The sequence below is a fragment of the Stomoxys calcitrans genome, chromosome 1, assembly GCF_963082655.1.
Source record: "Stomoxys calcitrans chromosome 1, idStoCalc2.1, whole genome shotgun sequence".
In the NCBI taxonomy this organism is placed as follows: Eukaryota; Metazoa; Arthropoda; class Insecta; order Diptera; family Muscidae; genus Stomoxys; species Stomoxys calcitrans.
This window is the reverse complement of record NC_081552.1, coordinates 186,935,023-186,961,381: the sequence shown is the minus strand read 5'-3', so window position 1 is coordinate 186,961,381 and position 26,359 is coordinate 186,935,023. Positions and strand designations below refer to the sequence as shown.

Below are 26,359 nucleotides of genomic sequence, written 5' to 3'. Positions count from 1 at the left end.
AGTGTAGGTCGGTTGGTATTGTAAATGGGCCATATCGGTCCATGTTTTGATATAGCTGCCATATAAACCGATCTTGGGTCTTGACTTCTTGAGCCTCTAGAGTGCGCAATTCATATCCGATTGGAATGAAATTTTGCACGACGTGTTTTTTTGCGATATCCAACAGTTGTGTAAAGTATGGTTCAATCGGTCTATAACCTTATATAGCTGTCATATAAATCGATCTTGGTCTTGACTTTTTGAACCTCTAGAGGGCGCAATTCTTATCCAACTTGAATGAATTTTGGCACGTAGTATTTTGTTATGATATCCAACAACTTTGCCAAATATGGTTCAAATCCGTTCATTACCTGATATAGCTGTCATATAAACAGATGTGAGGACTTGACTTCTTGAGCTTCTAGAGGGCGCAATTCCTATCCGATTTGGCTGAAATTTCGCAAGACGTTTTTTATACCCTCCACCATAAGATGGGGGGTATACTAATTTCGTCATTCTGTTTGTAACTACTCGAAATATTCGTCTGAGACCCATAAAGTATATATATTCTTGATCGTCGTAACATTTTATGTCGATCTAGCCATGTCCGTCCGTCTGTCCGTCGTCCGTCCGTCCGTCCGTCCGTCCGTCCGTCGTCTGTCTGTCGAAAGCACGCTAACTTCCGAAGGAGTAAAGCTAGCCGCTTGAAATTTTGCACAAATACTTCTTATTAGTGTAGGTCGGTTGGTATTGTAAATGGGCCATATCGGTCCATGTTTTGATATAGCTGCCATATAAACCGATCATGGGTCTTGACTTCTTGAGCTCTAGAGTGCGCAATTCTTATCCGATTGGAATGAAATTTTGCACGACGTGTTTCGTTATAATATCCAACAACTGCGACAAGTATAGTTCAAATCGGTCCATAACCTGATATAGCTGCCATATAAACCGATCTTGGGTCTTGACTTCTTGAGCCTCTAGAGAGCGCAATTCTTATCCGATTGAAATGAAAGTTTGCACGACATGTTGTGTTATGATATCCAACAACTGTGCCAGGAATGGTTCAAATCGGTCCATAACCTGATATAGCTGCCATATAAACCGATCTTGGTCTTGACTTCTTGAGCCTCTAGCGTGCGCAATTCTTATCCGATCAGAATGAAATTTTGCACGACGTGTTTTGTTATTATATTCAACAACTGTGCCAAGTATGGTTCAAATCGGTCCATAACCTGATATAGCTGCCATATAAACCGATCTTGGGTCTTGACTTCTTGAGCCTCTAGAGAGCGCAATTCTTATCCGATTGAAATGAAATTTTGCACGACGTGTTTGTTATGGTACCCAACAACTGTGCCAAGTATGGTTTAAATCGGTCCATAACCTGATATAGCTGCCATATAAACCGATCTTGGGTCTTGACTTCTTGAGCCTCTAGAGTGCGCAATTCTTATGCGATTGAAATGAAATTTTGCACGACGTGTTTTGTTATGGTTCCCAATAACTGTGCCAAGTATGGTTTAAATCGGTCCATAACCTGATATAGCTGCCATATAAACCGATCTTGGGTCTTGACTTCTTGAGCCTCTAGAGGGCACAATTCTTATCCGATTTGAATGAATTTTTGCACGGAGTATTTCGTTATGATATCCAACAACTGTGCCAAGTATGGTTGAAATCGGTCCATAACCTTATATAGCTGTCATATAAACAGATCTGGGCATTTGAGTTCTTGAGCTTTTAGAGGGCGCAACGTATTTTATTTTTACTTTCAACAACTGTGTCAAATAAGGTTCAAATCGGTTCATAACCTGATATAGCTGCCATATAAACCGATCTGGGATCTTGACTTCTTGACCCCTAGAGGTCGCAATTATTATCCGATATGCCTGAAATATTGTACGACGGATCCTCTCATGACCATCAACAAACGTGTTTATTATGGTCTTATTCGGTCTATAGATACAGATCCCATATAAATACAGATCCCATATAAATCGTTCTCTCTATTTTACTTCGTGAGCCCAATGGGCGCAATCTTATACGAATTGGCTGAAATTTTACACAGGTCTCCAACATATAATTTAATTGTGGTCCGAACCGGACCATATCTTGATATCGTTTTAATAGCAAAGCAACTCTTTTCTTATATCCTTTTTTGCCTAAGAAGAGATTGCCGGGAAAAGAACTCGACAAATGCGATCCATGGTGGAGGGTATATAAGATTCGGCCCGGCCGAACTTAGCACGCTTTTACTTGTTATTGTTACTTTCAACAACTATGTCAAATAAAGTACAAGTCGGTTCATAACCTGATATAGGTGCCATATAAACCGATCTGGGATCTTGACTTCTTGAGCCTCAAGATGTCGCAATTATTATCCGATTTGCCTGAAATTTTGTACTACAGATCCTCTCATGACTATCAACATATGTGTTTATGATGGTCTGAATCTGTCTATAGCCCGATACAGCTCCCATATAAATCGATCTATCTATTTTACTTCTTGAGCCCACAACGGGCGCAATTCTTATTCGAATTGGCTGACATTTTACACAGGTCTCCAACATATAATTTAATTGTGGTCCAAACCGGACCATATCTTGATATCGCTCTAATACAGGGCAAATATTTTCTTATATCCTTTTTATACCCTCCACCATAAGATGGGGGGTATACTAATTACGTCATTCTGTTTGTAACTACTCGAAATATTCGTCTGAGACCCCATAAAGTATATATATTCTTGATCGTCGTGAAATTTTATGTCGATCTAGCCATGTCCGTCCGTCTGTCCGTCCGTCCGTCCGTCCGTCCGTCCGTCCGTCCGTCCGTCCGTCCGTCCGTCCGTCCGTCCGTCCGTCTGTCTGTCGAAAGCACGCTAACTCCCGAAGGAGTAAAGCTAGCCGCTTGAAATTTTGCACAAATACTTCTAATTAGTGTAGGTCGGTTGGTATTGTAAATGGGCCATATCGGTCCATGTTTTGATATAGCTGCCATATAAACCGATCTTGGGTCTTGACTTCTTGAGCCTCTAGAGTGCGCAATTCTTATCCGATTGGGATGAAATTTTGCACGACCTGTTTTGTTATGACATCCAACAACTGTGCCAAGTATGGTTCAAATCGGTCCATAACCTGATACAGCTGCCATATAAACCGATCTTGGGTCTTGACTTCTTGAGCCTCTAGAGTGCGCAATTCTTATCCGATTGGAATGAAACTTTGCACGACAAGTTTTGTTATGATATCCAACAACTGTGTCAAGTATGGTTTAAATCGGTCTATAACCTGATATAGCTGTCATATAAACCGATCTTGGGTCTTGACTTCTTGAGCCTCTAGAGTGCGCAATTCTTATCCGATTGGAAAGAAACTTTGGCACGACGTGTTTTGTTACGATATCCAACAACTGTGCCAAGTATGGTTCAAATCGGTTCATAACCTGATATGGCTGCCATATAAACCGATCTTGGGGCTTGACTTCTTGAGCCTCTAGAGTGCGCAATTCTTATCCGATTGGAATGAAATTTTGCACGACGTGTTTTGTTATGACATCCAACAACTGTGCCAAGTATGGTTCAAATCGGTTCATAACCTGATACAGCTGCCATATAAACCGATCTTGGGTCTTGACTTCTTGAGCCTCTAGAGTGCGCAATTCTTATCCGATTGGAATGAAATTTTGCACAACGTGTTTTGTTACGATATCCAACAACTGTGCCAAGTATGGTTCAAATCGGTTTATAACCTGATATAGCTGTCATATAAACCGATCTTGGGTCTTGACTTCTTGAGCCTCTAGAGGGCGCAATTCTTATCCAATTTGAATGAATTTTGGCACGTAGTATTTTGTTATGATATCCAACAACTGTGCCAAATATGGTTCAAATCGGTTCATAACCTGATATAGCTGCCATATAAACCGATCTGGGATCTTGACTTCTTGAGCCTCTAGAGGTCGCAATTATTATCCGATTTGCCTGAAATTTTGTACGACGGATTCTCTCATGACCATTAACATACGTGTTTATTATGGTCTGAATCGGTATATAGCCCGATACAGCTCCCACATAAATCGATCTCTCTATTTTACTTCTTGAGCTCACAAAGGGCGCAATTCTTTTTCGAATTGGCTGACATTTTACACAGGTCTCCAACATATAATTTAATTGTGGTCCAAACCGGACCATATCTTGAAATCGCTCTAATAGCAGAGCAAATCTTTTCTTATATCCTTTTTTGCCTAAGAAGAGATGCCGGGAAAAGAACTCGACAAATGCGATCTATGGTGGAGGGTATATAAGATTCGGCCCGGCCGAACTTAGCACGCTTTTACTTGTTTTTGCCTAAGAAGAGATGCCGGGAAGAAAACTCGACCGAAAAACATGCCTGTACCAAATTGAAGACGATTGGATGAAAATTGCGACCTGTAGTTTGTGCACAAATTAACATGGGCAGAGGGACGGACAGACAGACGGACATAGCTTAAACGAATCAGAAAGTGATTCTGAGTCGGTCGGTATACTTATCAATGGGCCTATCTCTCTTCCTTTTGGGTGTTACAAGCAAATGCAAGTTATAATACCCTGTACCACAGTAGTGGTGTAGGGTATAATGAATATACCCCATTCTTTGGTGGTTGGTATAAAAAGGCATTAAGTCCGGTCGGTCAAAACGTTGGAAATTCGCCACCCTGGATATGTATATATTTTAAACACTAAGGCGATTTTACTATGCCCGTGTGTCTGTCCGTCTGTTGTCATCTCACTACAGCCTTGAAAAGTTGATTTATTGAGCTGAAATTCGGCATAAATACATATTTTTGCTGCACGCATGTTAAGTTATTGAACGGGCAAAATCCGACTATATTTGGATATAGCTACTATATAGACCGATCTGTCGATTAAGGGTCTGAAACCAATAAAAGCTGTATTTATTAACCAAATCGCTGAAATTTGAAACCGTGAGTTGTTTTAAGCTTCCCGATTTTCGACTAAAATATGATTCAGTTCGGACTATATTTAGATATAGCTGCCATGTTGACTGATCTGCCGGTTAAGGGTCTGTAGCCCGTAAGAGCTGCATATATTTTCCAAAATTAGCTGAAATTTGAAATACTGAGTTGTTATAAGCCTCTCGACCTCCGACCTGAATATGGTTCAGATCGGACTATATTTAGATATAGCTGCCATATGGTTCGTTCTGCCGATTAAGAGTCTGAAGCCCAAAAAAGCTGCATTTGACATCCGATTTTTCTGCAACTTGAAACAGCGAGTGGTATTTAGACTTCCGACATCCGACCCAAACATGGTTGAGGTCGGATTAAATTTAGATATAGCTGGTCCACAAACATAGTATCTAAATTCCATAAAAGACGAATTTATTATCCGATTTTTTTGGAATTTGACACAGTGACTTGTATTAAGCCTTGCATCATATTTCATATCGGACGATAGTTAGGTATAGCTGTCATATAGACCGACTTTCTAATTTATATTTAATTTAATTCCATTGAAGGCGGATTTATTTCCCAGACCAGACCAGCCCCTGTTTAAATATAATTATGGATATGGTAGTGTAGTTATAATAAAACTAATATATCCATGGTGGTGGGTATCCAAAGTCCGACACGACCGAACTTAAAACGTTTTTACTTGTTATAGTCCGAGCGGCGCACAGTGGGAGAAAACCGAAAAACTAGTAACAAATATACCATGTGAGAACGGGTTGAGATATCTCTTTGAAATGTTAAATGGTTAGAGCCGAACCACAAATTCTTTCGTAAATTGCAAAACACAAAGCCAATGTCAGCCAAAATGTCAACAAATAAAAATTAAACTCTCAAGAGGCGCCTAGACAACTTTAATCCTTAATCCTTAAATTTTGCACAAACGACATCACTTCGGCTCTAACCATTTCAAATTTCAAAGAGATGTCACTACCCGTTCTCACACGGTATATTTTGAACAATAGTTTTTTTCGGATTTTCTGCTACTGTGCGGCGTGCCGCAGTGCGATAACATTTTGAGGAAAAGTTTTTACATGTCATACAGTGCACCACAAATGTCGCCAGGGTCAGGAGGGGATAACCACCGCTGAAAATTTGCCCTACGTTGGCTTTCATACAGACCGTTTGGTGGCCTACATATAGGCCGTCCCAATGACCGATCGCTCGATTAAGGTTCATTAACCCATCTAGGGCCCATCGGTCTTATGTGGAAACAAGAGCATACATTAGTAATCGTTAATCGTAAATTGATACACTGTTTATGGTAAAGACCTTATATTGGGAGTTCGGCCACACTCGGCGTGGATACTGAAATGCTTAGAACAGGTCCTTGTGCCAAATTTAAGCAAAATCATTTGATAAATACGCCTTTTATGGGCTCATAAATTTATATAGGATGATCGCTATATATGACAGCTATGTTCAAATATAGACTGATTGCAACCATATCCGACACGTATGACTTAACTTGACTTACATAGCTAGCATATAAAGCAATGAAAAGAAGACAACGCAACATGAATAGATTTACATCGCTTTACTGGCAGCATTCAGTTTTTGTTTTGTTTCTGATGCATTAACTACGCTTTTTCGTTGCCACAGTCAAACAACAGCATTTAACTAACTGCAATATAAGAAAAGAATTTCTATTTATTTGGTACCCTTTCTATTTTTTTACATTTTTATATTTTATCGATAGGGACACTATAGGTATTAAATGAAAGATATTTAACTGAATGGAACGATTTTTATATAAAACTCATGGCCTCAAGTGTCAGTGGGGTCGCGAATTTTACCAGAACACATCGTGGTGTGTGCCCAAAATTCGGCACTGCCGAACTTTGCATAATTTTAGTTGCTTATTACTAATCTTCATAAAAAAAAATTAAATTTACTTTGTTTAAAATAATTTCTACATTTCTAGTGCCAACGGCAACCATTCAAGGCGGACCCGATTTTCATGTGGACAAAGGAAGTACCATCAATCTAACATGTACCGTAAAATTCAGTCTGGAGCCTCCAGCCTACATATTTTGGTATCACCATGAAGAGGTAAATAGGCATTGAATAAAACGCCATGTGATTATAAACATTATCCCTTTAAAATTTCCCCAGAAGACCCGGGAACTTTTGGCCCAATATAATTGCAAATTTTTTAAGCTATCTAAATCAATATTTCGATTAAAAATATGTTCACAAATGTCTTCATAACTCACAAAATACGAGGTCATACTCGGAAGAATATCAAACATGTAAGAGCGTGCTAAGTTCGGCCGGGCCGAATCTTATATGCCCTCCACCATGGATCGCACTTGTCGAGTTCTATGAGCGGTATCTCGTTTTAGGCAAACAAAGAATATTGAATATGAACTGTTATGCTATTGGAGCTTTATCAAGTTATAGTCTGATTCGGACCATAACATTTCAGTGTAACATTTCAGTTCATTCGGATAAGAATTTCGCCTTGTAGGGGCTCAAGAAGCAAAATCGGGAGATAGGTTTATGTGGGAGCTGTATCAAGCTATTGATCGATTCAGACCATATTAGACACGTATGTTGAAAGTCATGAGAGAAACCGTTGCACAAAATGTCTGCCAAATCGGATGAGAATTGTGTCCTCTAGAGACTCAAGAAGTCAAGATCCCAGATCGGTTTATATGGCAGCTATATCAGGTTATGTACCGATTTGCGCCGTACTTAGCAAAGTTATTGGAAGTTATAACAAAACACCTCATGCAAAATTTCCAAACCAAATCGAATAAGAATTGCGCGCTCTAGAGGCTCAAGATCAAGACCCAAGATCGGTTTATATGGCAACTATATCAAATTATTGACCAATTTGCTTTCGACAGACAGAAGGACGGACATGGCTAGATCGACTTAAAATTAAATGACGATCAACAGACTCAGACGCATATTTCGAGATGTTACAATCACAATGACTAAATTAGTATACCCCCATCCTATGATGGAGGGTATAAAAATAATTATGTCAGTCGAATATCTCTCAGCTTCTCAAGCCCTATAAAGTACATCCTTTTTTTGCCAAAGATCTATTGGCACAAAAAAAGCTTCTGTTTTATAGGGCTTGAGAAGCACTTTCCAACAAATAACGAAATTTTAGAAATTAAGCCACAAATGAAAACTTTGCAACGCAGACAAAATTGGTAGGGGATGACTTTATCAGAGGGTTCACGAATGTGGCCTAGACTCAAATTTTGGATATCGTTGTTAGACGCTCTATATATATCAAATTTCATAAAGATGTTTCATTTCGTTCAAAAATGGCAGACTGATTTTCACATATTTTAACTCTTTTGATTGTAAGATTTGTCGAGAATGTATAGGAAAATCACCGCGATGTCCACATTGAGTACTCAATTTTGAGCATTATACAGGCACGGTCAGGAAATAATTCCCGTTAAGGGGTGCTGAAACGGTCTTTCAGATCTTTTGCCGCAATGTGGGTATCATATTTCTACTCTACTCCAAATACCTTTCATTTGAGCCTTATATTGCTATGGTCGGTATAGATGTCCGGTATGCATGTATTTTTGGGGGTAAGGTGGACTCCCATATATCATATTCGTGCTCTTCATTTGAGCCTATTATTGTCATTATTGGTCTATATTTCCATTTGGCGTGCTTTGGAGGTTGGGTTGCCCCCTATATATCCCCCTTAAATTAGGATACCAAATTTCGCCTAAATCGACCAACTCTGAGATCTGGCGTTTTTGAAAAGAGAATAAGGAGGGTCCGCCCATTAAAGTTTGGATGTTAGATTTACTTTATTCTCTTGGTTTTGGTGGTGGATTGGAGTAGCCAAACCCTTTTTGTCTTAATTTTGTCTTTCCGTTTGCAACACATCGCAATATCCGTTTCCATTACAGTCTTAAAAAATAGAGATATTGAGCCGAAACTTTCTGCTTCTTTTTTGGTCCAAAAGCAGGTTAAGTTCGAAGATGGGCTATATCGGACTATATCTTAATATAGACCCCATATAGACCGATCCGCCGATTTAATTTTTAGGCCCATAAAAGCCACATTTATTATACGATTATACTGAAATATAGCTTTGGTTCCATAAAAGGCGCAATTATTGTCCGATTTTGCCAAACTTTGATATATAGTTATAATAGGCCCTTCCACATCTTTCTTCAATTTCCCCAAGATCGGTCCAGATTTGGATATGGCTAACATATAAGGTTTTGGGTCCACAAAAGATGAATTTATTGTCCGATTTTGCTGAAATTTGACACAGTCACTTATGTAAAAGACCAATATTTTGTTCTACAAAATTTATCAGTGACTTGTATTTATTAGACCACTCAATATCCGTGTCGAATTTTTGGTCCAAATCGGACCATATTTCCATATAGCTGCTATGGGAGCACAAATTATGAATTTTTCATTGGATTATGACGAAAGATGGCTTACATGTCTACCTGAGGTGGTGGGTATCCAAAGTTTGGCCGAACTTAACGCCTTTTTAGATGTTTTTTTTAATGGTTATCTACATTGAAAATAATATTTCGAAGCTACCACTATTTTAACACATTTTAAAAGATCCACAGGTCCTTCAGTGTCCAATTTGTGTACTCTACTGTCATTTCCTATTCCTTGGATTTTATTTTATTTTTTATTTTTTTTTGGTGGGATGGGAGGAGGGTTATTGCCCTTTGACACGTCCATTCTTTTGAGTACAATACATTCTTGATCGTCACACACGAGTCTAAGTCTTAAAAGACAATTTATTTGAGTTCTTCATTGTCGTGATCTTACCGTCCTGCTGAATGTCAGGACGTAACCCATAATCTTAAAAAAAACCTCAATTTGTGTTTGTTTGTTTGTTTGTAGGTTTGTGTGTTCCTAATAGAGTCAGAAACGGCTGAACCGATTTTCTTGAAATTTTCACAGATGGTGCATAATGACTCCCTGGTGAAAATAGAGTACTACATTTTTTGATGTCTAAAGGGGGAGCGGACCCTCCCCCTTACTCTAATTTTCCGAAAAACACCAGATCTCGGAGATGGGTGATGCGATTTAAGCGAAATTTTGTGTGCTCTCATATAGTACCCTAAAAATAACAAGTAAAAGCGTGCTAAGTTCGGCCGGGCCGAATCTTATATACCCTCCACCATGGATCGCATTTGCCGAGTTCTTCTCCCGGCATCTCTTCTTAGGCAAAAAAGGATATAAGAAAAGATTTGCTCTGCTATTATTATATTATAACATGTTGGAGACCTGTGTAAAATGTCAGCCAATTCGAATAAGAATTGCGCCATTTGCGGGCTCAAGAAGTAAAATAGAGAGATCGATTTATATGGGAGCTGTATCGGGCTATAGACAGATTCAGACCATAATAAACATGTATGTTGACAGTCATGAGAGGATCTGTCGTACACAATTCCAGGCAAATCGGATAATAATTGCGACCTCTAGAGGCTCAAGAAGTCAAGATCCCCGATCGGTTTATATGGCAGCTATATCAGATTATGAACCGACTTGTACTTTATTTGACATATTTGTTGAAAGTAACAATAAAAACAAGTAAAACCGTGCTAAGTTCGGCCGGGCCGAATCTTATATACCCTCCACCATGGATCGCATTTGTCGAGTTCTTTTCCCGCCATCTCTTCTTAGGCAAAAAAAGGATATAAGAAAAGATTTACTCTGCTATTAGAGCGATATCAAGATATGGTCCGGTTTGGACCACAATTAAATTAAATGTTGGAGACCTGTGTAAGATGTCAGCCAATTCGAATAAGAATTGCGCCCTTTGTGGGCTCAAGAAGTAAAATAGAGCGATCGATATATATGGGAGCTGTATCGGGCTATATACCTATTCAGACCATAATAAACACGTATGTTAATGGTCATGAGAGAATCCGTCGTACACAATTTCAGGCAAATCGGATAATAATTGCGACCTCTAGAGGCTCAAGAAGTCAAGACCCAAGATCGGTTTATATGACAGCTATATAAGGTTATGGACCGATTTAAACCAAACATGGCAAAGTTGTTGGATATCGTAACAAAATACTTCGTGCAAAATATCATTCCAATCGGATAAGAATTGCGCACTTTAGAGGCTCAAGAAGTCAAGACCCTAGATCGGTTTATATTGCAGCTATATCAGGTTATGGACCGATTTGAACCATACTTGGCACAGTTGTTGGATATAATAACAATACACGTTGTGCAAAATTTCATTCCAATCGGATAAGAATTGCGCACTGCAGAGGCTCTAGAAGTCAAGACCCAAGATCGGTTTATATGGCAGCTATATCAGGTTATAGACCGATTTGAACCATGCTTGGCACAGTTGTTGGATATCATAACAAAATACGTCGTGCAAAATTTCATTCCAATCGGATAAGAATTGCGCACTCTAGAGGCTCAAGAAGTCAAGACCCAAGATCGGTTTATATGGCAGCTATATCAGGTTATGGACCGATTTAAACCATACTTAGCAGAGTTGTTGGATATCATAACAAAACACGTCGTGCAAAATTTCATTCCAATCGGATAAGAATTGCGCACGCTAGAGGCTCAAGAAGTCAAGACCCAAGATCGGTTTATATGGCAGCTATATCAGGTTATGAACCGATTTAAACCATACTTGGCACAGTTGTTGGATATCATAACGAAACACGTCGTGCAAAATTTCATCCTAATCGGATAAGAATTGCGCACTCTAGAGGCTCAAGAAGTCAAGACCCAAGATCGGTTTATATGGCAGCTATATCAAAACATGGACCGATATGGCCCATTTACAATACCAACCGACCTACACTAATAAGAAGTATTTGTGCAAAATTTCAAGCGGCTAGCTTTACTCCTTCGGAAGTTAGCGTGCTTTCGACAGACAGACGGACGGACGGACGGACGGACGGACGGACGGACGGACGGACGGACAGACGGACGGACGGACGGACGGACGGACAGACGGACGGACATGGCTAGATCGACATAAAATTTCACGACGATCAAGAATATATATACTTTATGGGGTCTCAGTCGAATATTTCGAGTAGTTACAAACAGAATGACGAAATTAGTATACCCCCCATCTTATGGTGGAGGGTATAAAAAACGTCGTGCTAAATTTCAGCCAAATCGGATAGGAATTGCGCCCTCTAGAAGGTCAAGAAGTCAAGTCCCTACATCTGTTTATATGACAGCTATATCAGGTAATGAACGGATTTGAACCATATTTGGCACAGTTGTTGGATATCATAACAAAATACTACGTGCCAAATTCATTCGAATTGGATAAGAATTGTGCCCTCTAGAGGCTCAAGAAGTCAAGACCCAACATCGGTTTATATGACAGCTATATAAGGTTATGGACCGATTTGAACCATACCTGGCACAGTTGTTGGATATCATAACGAAACACGTCGTGCAAAATTTCATTCCAATCGGATAAGAATTGCGCACTATAGAGGCTCAAGAAGTCAAGACCCCAGATCGGTTTATATGACAGCTACATAAGGTTATTAACCGATTTGAACCATACTTAGCACAGTTGTTGGATATCGCAACAAAACACGTCGTGCAAAATTTCATTCCAATCGGATAAGAATTGCGCACTCTAGAGGCTCAAGAATTCAAGACCCCAGATCGGTTTATATGGCAGCTATATCAGGTTATAAACCGATTTGAACCATACTTGGCACAGTTGTTGGATAAAATAACAAAACACATCGTGCGAAATTCCATTTCATTCGGATAAGAATTGCGCCCTCTAGAGGCTCAAGAAGTCAAGACCCAAGATCGGTTTATATGGCAGCTATATCAGGTTATGAATCGATTTGAACTATACTTGGCACAGTTGTTGGATATCATAACAAAACACGTCGTGCAAAATGTCATTTCAATCGGATAAGAATTGCGCACTCTAGAGGCTCAAGAAGTCAAGACCCAAGATCGGTTTATATGGCAGCTATATCAGGTTATGATTCGATTTGAACCATACTTGGCACAGTTGTTGGATATCATAGCAAAACACGTCGTGCAAAATTTCATTCTGATCGGATAAGAATTGCGCACGCTAGAGGCTCAAGAAGTCAAGACCCAAGATCGGTTTATATGGCAGCTATATCAGGTTATGGACCGATTTGAAATATACTTGACACAGTTGTTGGATTTCATAACAAAACACGTCGTACAAAATTTCATTCCAATCGGATAAGAATTGCGCACTCTAGAGGCTCAAGAAGTCAAGACCCAAGATCGGTTTATATGGCAGCTATATCGACGGACGGACGGAAGGACGGACGGAAGGACGGACGGACGGACGGATGGACGGACGGACATGGCTAGATCGACATAAAATGTCACGACGATCAAGAATATATATACTTTTTGGGGTTTCAGACGAATATTTCGAGGAGTTACAAACAGAATGACGAAATTAGTATACCCCCCATCTTATGGTGGAGGGTATAAAAAAACGTCTATTTGTGTTTGTTTGTTTGTTTGCTTGTTTGTTTGTTTGTATGTTTGTGTGTTCCTTATAGACTCAGAAACGGCTGAACCGATTTTCTTGAAATTTTCACAGATGGTGCATAATGACTCCGTGGTGAAAATAGGGTACTAAATTTTTTGTTGTCTAAAGGGGGAGCGAACCCTCCCCCTTACTCTAGTTTTCAGAAACACCAGATCTCGGTGATGGGTGGTGCGATTAAAGCGAAATTTTGTGTGCTCTCATATAGTACCCTAAAAATAAAAATTTGGTATCCGTATTTCGGATGGGGTACCTAGGGGGGCCGCGCCACCCTAAAACCTACCAAACATATATTTACACCAATCACGACAATATGGGACTGAAATGAAAGGTGTTTAGGATAAGAAAACGTATCTGATATCCATTTGTCGAACCAAGTGCTAGAGGGACCACCCCAACCCACACAACACCCCTAAATCGGACATATTTACCGACCATGGCAATATGGGACTCAAATGAAAGGTGTTTGCGAGTAGAAGACGAATCTGATATCCAAATGTGGGACCACGTTTCTGGGGGTCCCTTCCCAAAAACACCCCTCAAACAGGACTTATTTACTGACCATGGGAAAATTGGGCTTACATAAAAAGTATTTGAATGTAGAATTAGAATCTGATATCCAAATATGAGATCAAGTGTTTGGGTTGCCGCCTCTCCCCAAAAACCTCCTCAAAGGGGACACATTTACGACCATAGCCACATGGGGCTCAAATGAAAGGTATTTGGGAGTAAAGCACAAATCTGATATCAATATTCGGGAAAAGTATCTATGGGGCCACCCCACCCCCACAACACCACCCAAATAGTAAGTATTTCCTGACTTTTGCAATATGAGGCTCAAATAAGAGGCTTTTTAAAGTGGAACACGAATCCGATATTTATTTCCAAAGCCAACTCACTTCGTGGCCGCCCATCCCCCAAAACACCGCCCAAGCCGGTCATGTTTGCCGACTATGGAAATATGGGGTTCAAATTAAACGTATTTGGGAGTAGACCACGTATTTGATATCAACATTAGGGACCAACTGTCTAGGGGACGTCCCACCACCATGACAACCCCCAAATAGGATGTACTTGCTCACCAAGACAATTTGGGTCTTTAAGAGAGTGGAACTAAATGTCATAGTTTTTAGGGCTAATACCCCAAACCAGACATATTTGTTGACTTTTGCAATAAGGAGTTTAAATGAGATTTGAAAACGAATTTGATATCCAATTTTGGGGCCAATTTGGGCGACCACCCTAATCCCCAAAACACCCCTAAATCGGCCACATTTACCGACCATATTAATGTGGAGCTTAGATGATAGGTATAGGGGGGAAGAGCAAGAATTGATACCCACTTTCGGGACCAATTTTCTAGGGGTCAACCCCTTTCCCAAAATAAGGGGTTCAAATAAATGATATATAGATATATGAGAATAGAGCACGTTGCTGATATATTTTCCGGTCTTAGTGTTTGGGGGACCATCCCAATCCCCAAAACACTCCTAAACGGGCCATATATACCGATTATGTCAATGTGGTGATTAAATGAAAGGTATTGGGGGGTAGAGCAAGAATTACCATACCATAATTTCGGGACCAATTTCCTGGGGGTCAACCTCTTTCCCAAAAAAGGGGGTTCAAACAAATGACATATAGATATATGAGAATAGAGCACGTTGCTGATATATTTTTCAGGCTTAGTGTTTGGGGGACCACCCCAATCCCCAAAGCATCCCTAAATCGGCCATATATACCGACTATGTCAATGTGGAGATTAAATGAAAGGTATTGGGGAGTAGAGCAAGAATTGATTGATACCCACTTTCGGGACCAATTTTCTGGCCCTTTCCCACAAGCAACCATTTTTTTTGGCCCATCGCAAAATGGGGCTCAAATAAAGCTATTTCGGAGTAGAATACGAATTTGATATCCAAATTTAGGACCATGTATTTAGGGAATCACCCCTTCCCCAAAACACCCCGCAAAGGGTAAACATTTTTCGACCATACCATTATGTGGTATTTAAGATTAGTAAACGAATTTGATAACCTATTATGGGCCATGTGTTTGGGGGACGCTTCATCATGTAAACTCCCATAAACCAATGGCAATATGGGGTTTAAATAAATGGGTTTTGAAAGAAGAGCACGATGCTGCTATTTTTTCAGGGTGCTACGTGCTTGGGGGACCATCTCACCCCCGAAACACCCCTAAATCAGATATCATGATAGTAGCGGGCAGAAATAAAGTATTTTAAGAATGGAGTACACCTTACATCCAAACTTAAATTCGTAGAACAATAAATATCATGTGGGATTCGGACAGAGGCACTTATATTGTTAAACAATTTTCAAGCGATATACTATTTTCGTAGCATGGTATTTCACTAAAAGCTCTTTAATTGTCGAAAATAAATATTCCAAAGAAACTTTGTTCCATATAAAGTAAAAGAAGGCGCAGCGGAGCGGGCCCGGGTCCACTAGTCCTTATATAAACATTAGATACGAACTTTACTGTCATAGAACTTTCTCTGAATTCCCAGATTATCCACATCGAACTACACTTCCTATAGAAGGCTATTGAGTGGATAGGCTGGTCCCAAACTCTAACCCAAATGTGTATACCAGTCATCTCCTAAAGACACTTCACTTGATACTCATTTTGTGACGTTGAAGTTCATGCCCTTTTTGTGGGTTTTTGGGTTTGAGGAGGCTCGTGGAAACAATGTGTTTAGTATTTTCCAAACATCCCATTACGGAACAAATTAGGGGGGAATTAACTTCTCACAATATCAATTGAGTGCTGCCCGTTTCAAATTTAAGCTTAATGATAAAGGGACCACCTATTTTATGCCGACTCCGAACGGCGTGTCACTGAAAGTGACACTTCTTGGTTGAGAAGTTGAACATGGCTGAAATACTCACAAATGTCGCCAGCATTTGGTGAGGGGATAACCACCGCCGAAAAATTTTTTAAGGTGTTCTCGGCGGCAGGATTTGAACCCGGGCTTATGGGGCTTAAATAAAAGGTATTTGAGTATAGAACTAGAATCTGATATCCAAATATGAGACCAAGTGTTTGGGGGGCCGCCTCTCCCCAAAAACTTCCCCAAAGGAGACACATTTACGACCATATCCACATGGGGCTCAAATAAAAGGTCTTTGGGAGTAAAGCACAAATCTGATATAAATATTCGGGAAAAGTGCCTATGGGGCCACCCCACCCCCCAACCCCCAAAACACCCCTAAATCGGACATATTTACCGATCATGACAATATGGGACTCAAATGAAAGGTATTTGCGAGTAGAATGCGAATCTAATATCCAAATGTGTGACCACGTTTCTTGGGGGTCAACCCCTTTCCCAAAACACCCCCCAAACAGGACTTACTTACTGACCATGGGAATATGGGGCTTAAATAAAAGGTATTTCAGAGTAGAATTAGAATCTGATATCCAAATATGGGACCAAGTGCTTGGGGGTCGCCTTTTGCAATATGAGGCTCAAATAAGAGAGTTTTTAGAGTGGAACACGAATCCGATATAAAGGGTGATTTTTTTGAGGTTAGGATTTTCATGCATTAGTATTTGACAGATCACGTGGGATTTCAGACATGGTGTCAAAGAGAAAGATGCTCAGTATGCTTTGACATTTCATCATGAATAGACTTACTAATGAGCAACGCTTGCAAATCATTGAATTTTATTACCAAAATCAGTGTTCGGTTCGAAATGTGTTCAAATTTTGACAAATTTTGTTCAGCGATGAGGCTCATTTCTGGTTGAATGGCTACGTAAATAAGCAAAATTGCCGCATTTGGAGTGAAGAGCAACCAGAAGCCGTTCAAGAACTGCCCATGCATCCCGAAAAATGCACTGTTTGGTGTGGTTTGTACGCTGGTGGAATCATTGGACCGTATTTTTTCAAAGATGCTGTTGGACACAACGTTACGGTGAATGAACACATTTCGAACCGAACACTGATTTTGGTAATAAAATTCAATGATTTGCAAGCGTTGCTCGTTAGTAAGTCTATTCATGATGAAATGTCAAAGCATACTGAGCATCTTTCTCTTTGACACCATGTCTGAAATCCCACGTGATCTGTCAAATACTAATGCATGAAAATCCTAACCTCAAAAAAATCACCCTTTATATATTCAAGGCCAGTTCACTGTGTGGCCGCTCATCCCCCAAAACAGCCCCAAGCCGGTCACGTTTACCGACTATGGAAATATGAGGCTCAAATGAAAGGTAGTTGGGAGCAGACCACGTATGTGATATCAACATTAGGGGCCAACTGTCAAGGGGACGTCCCTCCACCATAACAACCCCCAAATAGGGCGTATTTGCTCACCAAGACAATTTGGGTTTTATAGAGAGTGGAACTAAATATTTATAGTTTTTAGGGCCAATACCCCAAACCGGACATATTTGCTGACTTTTGCAATAAGAGTTTAAATGATATTTGAAAACTTATTTGATATTCAATTTTGAGGCCAATGGCAATATGGGGTTCAAATAAATGATATATAGATATATGAGAATAGAGCACGTTGCTGATATATATTCCGGGCTTAGTGTTTGGGGCACCACCCCAATCGCCAGAACACCCCTAAATCGGCCATATTTACCGACCATGTCAATGTGGAGATTAAATGAAAGGTATTGGGGGGTAGAGCAAGAATTGATACCCACTTTCAGGACCAATTTTGCAAACAGCAATTTTTTAGTGACCACCGCAAAATGGGGCTCAAATAAAGGTATTTGGTAGTAGAATACGAATTTGATATCCAAACTTAAGGCCATGTATTTAGGGAATCACCCCTTCCCCAAAACACCCCGCAAAGGGTAAACATTTTTCGACCATGCCAATATGTGGTATTTAGATTTGAAGACGAATTTGATAACCTATTTTGGGCCATGTGTTTGGGGGACGCCTCATCGTGTAAACTTCCCTAAACCAATGGCAATATGGGGTTTAAATCAATGGTTTTTGAAAAAAGAGCACGATGCTGATATTTTTTCAGGACCAAGTGCCTGGGGGACCACCTCACCCCCGAAAACACCCCTAAATCAGATATCATGAGAGTAGCGAGCTGAAATAAATTATTTTAAGAATGGAGTACATGTTACATCCAAATTTAAATTCGTAGACCAATAAAGATCATATAGGATTTGGACAAAGACACTTATATTGTTAATCAATTAGTCAAGCGATATACTAATTTCGTAGCATGGTATTTCACTAAAAGATCTTTAATTGTCGAAAATTAATATTCAAAGGAAAATTTTGTACCCTATAAAGTAAAAGAAGTCGCAGCGGAGCGGGCCCGGGTCAGCTAGTAATAGAAGGTCAACAACATTTTAAATTTCATACGAAGTTGCTTTCATTTTCACGTTTATGCTTCACACTGAAACGTTTATTAGCCTTCTTTGAATCAAAACGTATGAACCAACGAAAGCAGACGTTATTCAAACTGATCCATTTTTTCGCTTCTTTCTATCTGCAGGTCATTAATTACGATTCAACGAGAGGTGGCGTTTCTGTCATAACGGAAAAGGGTGATGTAACTACCTCATATCTGCTCATTCAAAATGCTGACCTGGCCGATTCGGGCAAATATTCATGTGCTCCATCCAATGCTGATGTGGCCAGTGTTCGAGTTCATGTGCTGAGTGGTAAGTGTCTAATGTATTCATATCGTTCGCATCATCAAAGTGTTAATACGCCAAAAGACTATTTTTCGGAAATTGGAATTCAAATTTGAATGAAACACAAGGAAGTGCAATCAAAGACTAACCAGAAGTGCAGCAAAAATTTCGTCATACCCTATGTGAAGCCAACAAATTGCATGCATATGTACGGCATTTGCCACAATGTTTACAAAACATCGAAGAATAAATCTGCTAGCCCATAAATTAAGTGAAGAATATCAGGAAGAATACCACGCGATTGGTTTAAAGCTTTTATACGCACCGCCGAAGGATGGGGGCACATTCATTTTGTCATTCCGTTTGCAACACATCGAATATCGAATATATATATATATATCCTTGATATATTCATGATGAGCGTACAAATGTAAGACGATCTAGCCATGTCCGTCCATCTGTCCGTCTTTCTGTTGAAATCACGCTACAGTCTTTGAAAATAGGGATATTGATCTGAAACTTTGCACAGAATCTTTGTTTGTTCATAAGCTGGTTAAGTTCGAAGATGGGCTATATCGGACTATATCTTGATATAGCCCCCATATAGACTGATCCACCGATTCAAGGTCTTAGGCCTATAAAAGCCACATTTATAATCCGATTTTGTTATAATTTGGGACAGTCAGTTGTGTTAGGCCCTTCGACATTCTTCGTTTTTTTGATCCAGATTTGGATATAGCTGCCATATAGACCGATCCGCCGATTTAGAGCTTGGGCCCATAAAAGCCACATTTATTATCCGATTTTGCTGAAATTTGGGACGGTGAGTTGTGTTAGGCCCTTCGACATCCTTCGTTAATTTGGCCCAGATGGGTAAAGATATAGCTGCCGTATAGTCCGATCTCACGATTTAAGATTTTGGACCCATGCAAAAATGCAAATTTTGCCCATGAACATTCAACTAAGAAACAGATGCAAACTTCTCGCATATCAATGAATACAGTCCGAGTCAAGTTTAAACTCAATGATAAGGGGCCTCGTTTTTATAGCCGAGTCCGAACGGCGTGCCGCAGTGTGACACCTATTTGGAGAGAAGTTTTACATGACATAGTTCCTCACAAATGTTGCCAGCATTAGGAGGGGAAAACCACCGCTGAAAATTTTTCTGATGGTATCGCCAAGAATCGAACCCAGGCGTTCAGCATCATAGGCGACCATGCTAACCTCTGCGCTACGGTGGCCCCGTAGAAGGCGCATTTAATGTCCGATGTCGCCAAAATTTGGGACAGCGAGTTAAGTTAAGCCCCTCGACTAACTTCTGCTATATGGCACAGATCGGTCCAGATTTGGATATAGCTGCCACATAGACCTTTCACTCGATTTAAGGTTTTGGGCCCATAAAAGGTGCATTTATTGTCCGATTACGCCAAAATTGGGGACACTGACTTTTGTTAGACCCTTTGACATCTTTCTAGAACTTGGCTCACATCGGTCCAAATTTGCAATATAGACTGGGGACAGTTGCCAAAATAGGGGACAGTGAAATGTGTTAATCTCTTCGACATTTTTCTGCAACTTGGCCCAAATCAGTCCAGATTTGTATATAGCTACCATATAGACCGGTATCTCGATTTAAAGTCGTGGCCCCATAATAGACGCATTTATAATCCGATTTCACTGATATTTGACACAGTGAAATACGTTAGGCTCTTTGACATCCCTGTCGTATATGATTTAGATCGATAACCAATATTTTGTTATACACAATTGAATAATGAATTGCACTTGTTAGTAAAGGGTGATTTTTTTGAGGTTAGGATTTTCATGCATTAGTATTTGACAGATCACGTGGGATTTCAGACACGGTGTCAAAGAGAAAGATGCTCAGTATGCTTTGACATTTCATCATGAATAGACTTACTAACGAGCAACGCTTGCAAATCATTGAATTTTATTACCAAAATCAGTGTTCGGTTCGAAATGTGTTCATTCACCGTAACGTTGTGTCCAACAGCATCTTTGAAAAAATACGGTCCAATGATTCCACCAGCGTACAAACCACACCAAACAGTGCATTTTTCGGGATGCATGGGCAGTTCTTGAACGGCTTCTGGTTGCTCTTCACTCCAAATGCGGCAATTTTGCTTATTTACGTAGCCATTCAACCAGAAATGAGCCTCATCGCTGAACAAAATTTGTCAAAATTTGAACACATTTCGAACCGAACACTGATTTTGGTAATAAAATTCAATGATTTGCAAGCGTTGCTCGTTAGTAAGTCTATTCGTGATGAAATGTCAAAGCATACTGAGCATCTTTCTCTTTGACACCATGTCTGAAATCCCACGTGATCTGTCAAATACTAATGCATGAAAATCCTAACCTCAAAAAAATCACCCTTTATTTGGTCCAAATCGGAACATATTTCGATATAGCTAATATGGGGGCCTAAATTATGCATTTTCACTGGATTATGACTAAATGTGGTTCAAATATATACGCGAGGTGGTAGATATTCAAAGTTCGGCCCGGCCGAACTTAACGCCTTTTTACTTGTTTTGATATCGAAAGGGGGGGCGGACCCTCCGCCTTATGCCAAAAACACTACCCAAAACCAAAAGTGGTCATATCAGGACAATATGGGTATCAAATGGAAAGGATTTGGCAGTATATTACAAATATATTATTATACCCTCCACCATAAGATGGGGGGTATACTAATTTCGTCATTCTGTTTGTAACTACTCGAAATATTCGTCTGAGACCCCATAAAGTATATATATTCTTGATCGTCGTGAAATTTTATGTCGATCTAGCCATGTCCGTCCGTCTGTCCGTCCGTCCGTCCGTCCGTCCGTCCGTCCGTCCGTCCGTCCGTCCGTCTGTCTGTCGAAAGCACGCTAACTCCCGAAGGAGTAAAGCTAGCCGCTTGAAATTTTGCACAAATACTTCTAATTAGTATAGGTCGGTTGGTATTGTAAATGGGCCATATCGGTCCATGTTTTGATATAGCTGCCATATAAACCGATCTTGGGTCTTGACTTCTTGAGCCTCTAGAGTGCGCAATTCTTATCCGATTGGGATGAAATTTTGCACGACCTGTTTTGTTATGACATCCAACAACTGTGCCAAGTATGGTTCAAATCGGTCCATAACCTGATACAGCTGCCATATAAACCGATCTTGGGTCTTGACTTCTTGAGCCTCTAGAGTGCGCAATTCTTATCCGATTGGAATGAAATTTTGCACGACATGTTTTGTTATGATATCCAACAACTGTGTCAAGTATGGTTTAAATCGGTCCATAACCTGATATAGCTGTCATATAAACCGATCTTGGGTCTTGACTTCTTGAGCCTCTAGAGTGCGCAATTCTTATCCGATTGGAATGAAATTTTGGCACGACGTGTTTTGTTACGATATCCAACAACTGTGCCAAGTATGGTTCAAATTGGTTCATAACCTGATATAGCTGCCATATAAACCGATCTTGGGTCTTGACTTCTTGAGCCTCTAGAGTGCGCAATTCTTATCCGATTGGAATGAAATTTTGCACGACGTGTTTTGTTACGACATCCAACAACTGTGCCAAGTATGGTTCAAATCGGTTCATAACCTGATACAGCTGCCATATAAACCGATCTTGGGTCTTGACTTCTTGAGCCTCTAGAGTGCGCAATTCTTATCCGATTGGAATGAAATTTTGCACAACGTGTTTTGTTACGATATCCAACAACTGTGCCAAGTATGGTTCAAATCGGTTTATAACCTGATATAGCTGTCATATAAACCGATCTTGGGTCTTGACTTCTTGAGCCTCTAGAGGGCGCAATTCTTATCCAATTTGAATGAATTTTGGCACGTAATATTTTGTTATGATATCCAACTACTGAGCCAAATATGGTTCAAATCGGTTCATAACCTGATATAGCTGCCATATAAACCGATCTGGGATCTTGACTTCTTGAGCCTCTAGAGGTCGCAATTATTATCCGATTTGCCTGAAATTTTGTACGACGGATTCTCTCATGACCATTAACATACGTGTTTATTATGGTCTGAATCGGTATATAGCCCGATACAGCTCCCACATAAATCGATCTCTCTATTTTACTTCTTGAGCTCGCAAAGGGTGCAATTCTTTTTCGAATTGGCTGACATTTTACACAGGTCTCCAACATATAATTTAATTGTGGTCCAAACCGGACCATATCTTGAAATCGCTCTAATAGCAGAGCAAATCTTTTCTTATATCCTTTTTTGCCTAAGAAGAGATGCCGGGAAAAGAACTCGACAAATGCGATCCATGGTGGAGGGTATATAAGATTCGGCCCGGCCGAACTTAGCACGCTTTTACTTGTTGAAAACTAGGTCCAAGTAATGGGAGGTCGGCCCATTTGCAAAAGTCCCGCAAATGAGCATATTAGCCGACCATGGCAATATGGGACAAATATTCGAGAGTAGATTACGAATATGGTATAAACATTTGAGTTCAGGTCTTGGTGGTGTTTTTATACCCTCCACCATAAGATGGGGGGTATACTAATTTCGTCATTCTGATTGTAACTACTCGAAATATTTGTCTGAGACCCCATAAAGTATATATATTCTTGATCGTCGCGACATTTTATGTCGATCTAGCCATGTCCGTCCGTCCAACCGTCCGTCCGACCGTCCGTCCGTCTGTCTGTCCGTCTGTCTGTCGAAAGCACGCTAACTTCCGAAGGAGTAAAGCTAGCCGCTTGAAATTTTGCACAAATACTTCTTATTAGTGTAGGTCGGTTGGTATTGTAAATGGGCCATATCGGTCCATGTTTTGATATAGCTGCCATATAAACCGATCTGGGGTCTTGACTTCTTGAGCCTCTAGAGTGCGCAATTCTTATCCGATTGGGATGAAATTTTGCACGACGTATTTTGTTATGATATCCAACAACTGTGCCAAGTATAGTTCAAATAGGTCCATAACCTGATATAGCTGCCATATAAACCGATCTGGGGTCTTGACTTCTTGAGCCTCTAGAGTGCGCAATTCTTATCCGATTGGAATGAAATTTTGCACGACGTGTTTTGTTACGATATCCAACAACTGTGCCAAGTATGGTTCAAATCGGTCCATAACCTTATATAGCCGTCATATAAACCGATCTTGGGTCTTGACTTCTTGAGCCTCTAGAGGGCGCAATTTCTATCCGATTTGGCTGAAATTTCGCAAGACGTTTTTTTATTGTTACTTTCAACAACTATGTCAAATAAAGTACAAGTCGGTTCATAACCTGATATAGCTGCCATATAAACCGATCTGGGATCTTGACTTCTTGAGCCTCTAGAGGTCGCAATTATTATCCGATTTGCCTGAAATTTTGTACGACGGATTCTCTCATGACCATTAACGTACGTGTTTATTATGGTCTGAATCGGTCTGTAAGCCGATACAGCTCCCATATAAATCGATCTCTCTATTTTACTTATTGAGCCCCCAAAGGGCACAAATCTAATTCCAATTTGATGACATTTTACACAGGTCTCCAACATATAATTTAATTGTGGTCCAAACCGGACCATATCTTGATATCGCTCTAATAGCAGAGCCAATCTTTTCTTATATCCTTTTTATACCCTCCACCATAAGATGGGGGGTATACTAATTTCGTCATTCTGTTTGTAACTACTCGAAATATTCGTCTGAGACCCCATAAAATATATATATTCTTGATCGTCGTAACATTTTATGTCGATCTAGCCATGTCCGTCCGTCCGTCCGTCCGTCCGTCCGTCCGTCTGTCTGTCGAAAGCACGCTAACTTCCGAAGGAGTAAAGCTAACCGCTTGAAATTTTGCACAAATACTTCTTATTAGTGTAGGTCGGTTGGTATTGTAAATGGGCCATATCGGTCCATGTTTTGATATAGCTGCCATATAAACCGATCATGGGTCTTGACTTCTTGAGCCTCTAGAGTGCGCAATTCTTATCCGATTGGAATGAAATTTTGCACGACGTGTTTCGTTATAATATCCAACAACTGCGACAAGTATAGTTCAAATCGGTCCATAACCTGATATAGGTGCCATATAAACCGATCTTGGGTCTTGACTTCTTGAGCCTCTAGAGAGCGCAATTCTTATCCGATTGAAATGAAATTTTGCACGACGTGTTTTGTTATGATATCCAACAACTGTGCCAGGTATGGTTTAAATCGGTTCATAACCTGATATAGCTGCCATATAAACTGATCTTGGGTCTTGACTTCTTGAGCCTCTAGCGTGCGCAATTCTTATCCGATCAGAATGAAATTTTGCACGACGTGTTTTGTTATTATATTCAACAACTGTGCCAAGTATGGTTCAAATCGGTCCATAACCTGATATAGCTGCCATATAAACCGATCTTGGGTCTTGACTTCTTGAGCCTCTAGAGAGCGCAATTCTTATCCGATTGAAATGAAATTTTGCACGACGTGTTTTGTTATGATATCCAACAACTGTGCCAAGTATGGTTTAAATCGGTCCATATCCTGATATAGCTGCCATATAAACCGATCTTGGGTCTTGACTTCTTGAGCCTCTAGAGTGCGCAATTCTTATGCGATTGAAATGAAATTTTGCACGACGTGTTTTGTTATGGTACCCAACAACTGTGCCAAGTATGGTTTAAATCGGTCCATAACCTGATATAGCTGCCATATAAACCGATCTTGGGTCTTGACTTCTTGAGCCTCTAGAGGGCACAATTCTTATCCGATTTGAATGAATTTTTGCACGGAGTATTTCGTTATGATATCCAACAACTGTGCCAAGTATGGTTGAAATCGGTCCATAACCTTATATAGCTGTTATATAAACAGATCTGGGGATTTGACTTCTTGAGCTTTTAGAGGGCGCAATTCCTATCCGATTTGGCTGAAATTTTGCATGACGTATTTTATTTTTACTTTCAACAACTGTGTCAAATAAGGTTCAAATCGGTTCATAACCTGATATAGCTGCCATATAAACCGATCTGGGATCTTGACTTCTTGACCCCTAGAGGTCGCAATTATTATCCGATATGCCTGAAATATTGTACGACGGATCCTCTCATGACCATCAACAAACGTGTTTATTATGGTCTTATTCGGTCTATAGATACAGATCCCATATAAGTACAGATCCCATATAAATCGTTCTCTCTATTTTACTTCGTGAGCCCCAATGGGCGCAATTTTTATACGAA

At 40.1% G+C, this 26,359-nt stretch overlaps 1 protein-coding gene across 1 annotated transcript in view; it reads left to right on the top strand.

Annotated features, from left to right (window-relative positions):
* Positions 1–26,359, top strand: part of LOC106088346 (uncharacterized) — a 331,585-nt gene that overhangs the window by 289,134 nt on the left and 16,092 nt on the right. Inside the window, exon 7 of the mRNA XM_059361089.1 lies at positions 19,006–19,174. Within this exon, the coding sequence (XP_059217072.1) occupies positions 19,006–19,174 (169 nt within the window). The remainder of the gene's footprint in view (positions 1–19,005; positions 19,175–26,359) is intronic.